The following is a 5,544-nucleotide window of genomic DNA, read 5'->3' as shown; positions in this document are numbered from 1 at the left end:
CTTGAAAAGGAGGCTGTCGTGTACAAAACCAAGCATGCTTTTTTTTTATTTATTTAACTGGGTTCTTTCCGTCCTTCAGTGTAGTGTGAAAGAAGAAAGTGCCAGTTCATTTGACAGAATTTCTCAGAAAAATAAGGAAGAACATGCTTTCCCCATTACAGGACTCTACCAGAAGATCCATGCTTGAGGTCCGAAACAGAAACAGACTGACACATTTGTAAGCATGCAGACTTTGTTGTGTGACCCATAGGCACTTCCCTTCCCCTGCCCCATGCTCAAAGCCGTGGTCCATGCCACGCATTTTGCTTTCCCTTTACTTCGTTTTTTGTTTTCTTCTTGTAGCGAGTTGTTGGCGCTTTTTTTTCGCCCCCCCTTTTTTGTTTAGCCCTAAATCCCAGGTAGCAGTATCCAAGGTAACAGCAGAAAAGAGTCCAAATCTGCACATTATCACTGTTTCTGCAAGTTTCATGCAAAACTTGAGTCATTTCTGCATGCAACACAAGGCTGGTCATTTATTGTGCTTCGTACAACTCTGGGGAGATTTCCCCATTCACCACAACAGAATTTGTTCACTGGGAAGCGCAGAAGGTTTGCGTTCCCATGGACACAGACACAGTAAAAGAACCCCCACCCTCCTTTCCAGTCCCCCCACCTGCCCCAAACGCAGGGGATCTGCATCTCAGCACCAGGTCCAGACAGTTCACTTGCCTACAAATGCCCGGCGGCTTCAGTAAAGCCCCATGATTGCAGCTCCCACATCCTTGGAAGGTCTTCGGTCCTTCACCAAAAAGTTAATCATGCTTTCCGATTTGATGAGCAAGTTGCAGCCCAAAAAGAAGATGCCAAACATCACAGTCAAGGAGAGGACGCAGAGAACAGCGATCTGCACCACCCGCGTGATGTAGAGGCTCCTCTCGTCAGGCGCCAGGACAGAGGAGCCCCCGTCGGTCGCCAGCACCGAGCTGGTCCTGTTGCAGCAGGCCATCAGCATCCCCAAGCCCTGGGTCCTGTTCGGGTAAGCTCCCTGCTCTAGGAGAGTCTGGTTGAAAAAGGTCCCATTCATGGTCTAGGTGCAATCCCAAATCTCCAGGGAAGGCAAGAGGAAAGGTTGCCGTCCCCCTGCCCGCCGCTCACATGCCAGGGGTCAGCGGCATGGGCCAGCGGGCTCCAAGCCCCCTCCTTTCTTCTCACGACGCCTCAGACGGAGGGGAAACTTCCTCGAGGCTGCGAGCAAGTAGGAAGCCAATTTGCGTAGCCGAGGGACGGCTCGCTCACGGATTCCTCCTGGCACCGGCATCATTAGCACGAGCCCCCAAACAAGCAGTAAGAGAGAGAAAAGGCAAAGGGGGCACTGGGGAGAGGAAGGCAGCCCAAGATTGCCCCATGCCTCCTTCCCTCGGTGCTCCCTAAACCTGCCACCCCGCAGCCAATCTCCCGCAGGAGGGGAGAGCTGATTCCTGCAGGCTGGGAGCTCCACAAATGCAAGTTCCAAGCTAAAGTCTTCGCCGTGTTCAAAGAAAAACAGCAACTCCACCCCCTTCCAGCCTCCCCCCCCCCGCGCCGCCTTCCTCCCCCTCCACGCTCACCCAGGCTGCCCACCCCCTCCCCGCACGCGTGCACCCCTCCTGCCCTGCCAAGGGTGCCCGCACCCACCCCTGCGCCACCCCCGAGTGGGGGCCGACCCCTAAGGCCCTGCTGAGCAGCACCTAACCCATCCCTGCTCCCTGGAGCTCCCGGGAGCCTCAGGTCAGCGCTGCTCTCACCGATCCCGGTTGCTGCTCTGTGCCACCCACTCCTTTCTCAGAGCAATGCTGGCCCAATCCAGCCCAGTCCACCCCCAGCCCTGCTCTGCGATGCCTCTCCTATCCCTCTGGATGGGAGCTGGATCCATCCCTCTCTCTCACACCTATTTAGCATCCTTCCACTGCTTTAGCTGGGGCTTTCCTCCCCAGGTGCCTTTGCTCACGCTTTGAGCCCAGGGCAGGGCAGGAGAGCGATGTGTCTCCCCTTCCCTTAACCCCTTCGAAGAGGACACTGAGATCCTGCACCCTGGTGTCCCCTGGGTGCCCCTTACCTGTCCCACCTCTGGGTCCTATAGCAGCATCACCGCTGGCCCCAGGCTGGAGCATCCCAGTCCTGCCTTCTCCCTTGGGTCCCCTCCGCCCCACCAAGTCAGTCCCAGGTGAAGTTTTGCGGCCACTTCCCTCTCCTTGTCTGCATAAGGTCCCAAAGACAGAATCAGAGTCAGAGGGTGCCCAGCTGTGTCCGGGCGCAGTCCCTGCCCTGCTTCCCCCGGACCTTTGCCTTGGAGAGAGCCAGGGCCGGGCTGGGCTGTCCCAGCTTTGCTCAGCCACCATCTCGCCCAGGGTGGTTGAGGGTCTGGGTTCATCAGGATCCTGCATCCCCCAGTGCAGACACAAATGAGGACTAGTGGTAGCAATCACAAGATCAGTGCAGGATTCGCCCTCCGCAATCCTCGTTCCTATATCATCGTTCAGACCATGAAAATCCCGTTAGCTCCCAGCATCCCAGCTCCTACCACCTACCCTCTCTGATTGCGTCTCCCCCATTTGCCTGGTTCAAGGCTTTCTTTGAAGAAACCACTTGCCCCAGAGGCTGCTGGACTCACCTACTAACAGTGTCCCCAAAGGGCCTAAAAATGTGTCTGGAGGGCACTTCCCGCAAAGGAGATTTTAATAAACCTAAGTAAGAACTGATAAATTGCAGCTGAACAGAGGTGTGTGAGGAAGGTCAGCTGAGGATGATGGGTGGCTTGGTGCACACAGTGTCAAGGGACTTTCTTTTTTAGGGGCCTGGACCTGTTTCTCTGTTTCACTTTTGTGACAGTTAGGGGCCCAAAAGCTGTTTGGTTTGGGGTGTACTTCTTGCTTTTTCCTTCTTGTTTTGATTATGGCTCTAATTTCCCCAAAGGGCTGCCTGATCCGTGAGGTCGCATTTGTGCCAGGAGCACTGCATGATGGAAGAGCAAAGCCTTGATCCAACAAGGGCTTCTGCCTGTATTTAACATGATGGCCAGGAAAAATCCCTGTGGGAAACCAGAGCATCCCAGATGCCCGGTGCACTCTTGGGGTGCAGGGCCCAGGCGGGATCTCCTCTCCTCTCCCCTCACACTCCCAGACTGAAGGAGTTTCTGCTCCCTCTGGTGGCTTCAGCTTCAGCCTCTCCTGCCTGTTTCCCCGCACGCCTGAGCATGGATTCACGCTGCCCACGACACCATCGCTCCTCCGGCGCTGGCTAACAGCCTGCCGCGCTGGGACAGCTGGGGACGTGGGGCACCTCAGCTGTCCAATGCTCCCTTGCCTGCTCCTAGCCTTTGCATGGCGTGATAACTGTATGAACCAGAGCATCTCCCAATTTATTCCCCCCGGCGCAGCTTCTCTCCAACTCTCCGGGCCATATCCAAGCACCATCCTTGTACCCTGGCAGGACGAGAGCCCAGCAGGGTCTAGGCAGGCCAAATACTTCCCCCAGTGACTTTTTCTCTCTTTTTCTTAGTTTCTGCTCCATGCTGGAAGCAAGGATTAGTGTCCTGCTCCGTCATGACATTCCCAGCTAATGCTGGCCTCAGGGGAGGGACGAGGAGGACGCAGCGGGCTGTGTGTCCTCTTTGGAGCAGGAGCAAGCTACCACATAGGCAGAAAGCCCCGCAAAACTACGGAGGGCCACGCAGGTGGCATTTGCAGACAGGGAAAGGAAGATGTGCAGGAAAAGCAGGGAGATTTGCCCTAAAACTGGCTAATGGGGTCTGTGGTCTGAGATGGCTTCAGGAACCAGAGCAGGGCAAGATCTACAATGCCCTGCAAAGCAGTTTGGGGGTGGTTTTGATTTCCCAGGAAAGGTGCAGCCCTTTTTTGACACTGCACAAGGGTGGATGGCCTTCCTTTAGGCTCCCTTTACCAAATCCTTTTTAACCTGTCCTCACAGGGGCTGGATCACAAGCAGAAAACAACCACGTTAGTGTGCCTGAGCCATGAGGCTGCAGAAAGCCGCAGCTTGCCTGGCCGTCCCGCCGGACTCCGCTCCGAGGGCAGCTTTTCCAAGAGCACAGCCCCCTTCCGCCACCTTCCCGGCGCCCATGGGACTCCCCTGCACATGATGGCGTGGGGCTTGGTCCCCCGCGGAGCGGAGCCCACGCGGCCGTGGGAGGGCGGCAGCACCCCACAGGCAACACGGGACCTGAGCGAAGAAAGCGAAGAGGCATCAAAGTTCCTCTTTCAAAGCCAAGAAGAGTCCCCGGCTCCTGAGGCAGAGTCCCCATCTCCAGCTCAGCCTTGCGAACGCCGCCAGAGCCGCGTCAGCCAGGATCGGAGCAGTTACCCTCGTTTCTCCCAGCGCCTTGAACGTTTCCCTGCAGGTTCCTGCACTGCCGGGCTGCGGTTAAGGCCACGGGTCTCATGCTCAAGGCCTGGCCAGCCCAGCTCCCACGCAAACTCGTTTTCCACTGCCTGCCTCTCCCATGCGTCAGAGGCGAGGTGAGGTCTCCAGGATCATCCTGGCCTGGGGTTATGTCATTGCTGCCCCGAACCCTGGTCACTTGGCAGGGGGAGCAGCCCAGGGCTCCAGGGAAACAGCCCTTCCCTCCCGTTTCACCTCTCCAGCTGTGATTTGTCCAAACTGGACTGAATCAGCCCGAGCAGCAGCTCTGGCTTTTCCTCCCGGCAGCAGTTCAGCTCTCTCCACGCCGTGCGGGAGCAGCGTAGCTCAGCCTTCTCCCAGGGGCTCTGCGACCTGACCGGAGGAGAGCCAGGGGTCCCTGGAAGGACTTGGGGAGTGCTTGCACAGCCTCCCTCGCGGCCCGTCTCATCTGAAACTGAGCTCCTTACGTCTGTGCCTCAGTTTCCCCATCTCTGAGTAGGGCCGTGGTATTGCAGGGAAACAAGATCAAGTTTTGGAAGGTGCCCGCAAAGCAGCTTAGCCGTTGCAGCAGGCTCTGGGTATGTGCGGATCTCACATACGTGCCCCTGTACAGGAGCAATTTAGGAGGACACGGGGGAAGAAGCAGCACAAGAGAGAAGGGAATCAGGCCCAAATTATCGGACCCAAATCTGAACTTCCCTCCCCTTTAGGATGTCTGGGTTGAAATCCAAACTCCTGAAGAGCAGCTGACTTCAGACGCCAGGTCCGATTCTTTGTTCCTTCCCTGGCTCTTGCTCCGATCCCAGCTCTGGTTTTGGTGGAGATGTTCCCATTCCCACCGGTGCTCTGGAGAGGGTAGCTGAGAACCCACGCTTTCAAATCCACACGGAGCCCCACTCTTTCTCCCTCACTCCTTGAACTCCGAAGCAGCTCAGACTTGGCAGGGTTAAAACCCAGGTCGCCTTCCTTGCAAGAGTTAATAAAACAAGTGAGCGAGCAGGATTTAGCAAGGAATTACCCACAGGCTAAAGAGCCGGTGGGAAAGGCTGTCAGCACTGCCGGGGCTCCGTCCCAAGTGTTTGTACTTGCTGCCTGGGTTTTCGAGGTCCTTGGCTGAACGGGGAGAGCGAAAAAGCCTGAGGAGCTCCGGGCAGAACAGGCGGGGGC

The 5,544-nt window shown here is 56.7% G+C and overlaps 1 protein-coding gene across 1 annotated transcript; it reads right to left on the bottom strand.

Moving 5' to 3' along the window:
• Positions 1-727: 727 nt before the first annotated feature.
• RPRML (reprimo like) lies at positions 728-1,063 on the bottom strand. The gene has a single exon (XM_013943992.2). It carries the CDS (start codon positions 1,061-1,063, stop codon positions 728-730), a length of 336 nt encoding a protein of 111 aa, XP_013799446.2.
• Positions 1,064-5,544: the final 4,481 nt, after the last annotated feature.

Source organism: Apteryx mantelli, chromosome 28 (assembly GCF_036417845.1).
Source record: "Apteryx mantelli isolate bAptMan1 chromosome 28, bAptMan1.hap1, whole genome shotgun sequence".
NCBI lineage: Eukaryota > Metazoa > Chordata > Aves > Apterygiformes > Apterygidae > Apteryx > Apteryx mantelli.
The sequence above is the reverse complement of the archived record's forward strand: the minus strand, read 5'-3'. Positions and strand labels throughout refer to the sequence as shown.

Bases quoted from the DNA above. Each gene is read 5' to 3' on its own strand.
- RPRML (XM_013943992.2), bottom strand. From the start codon at position 1,063: ATGAATGGGACCTTTTTCAACCAGACTCTCCTAGAGCAGGGAGCTTAC.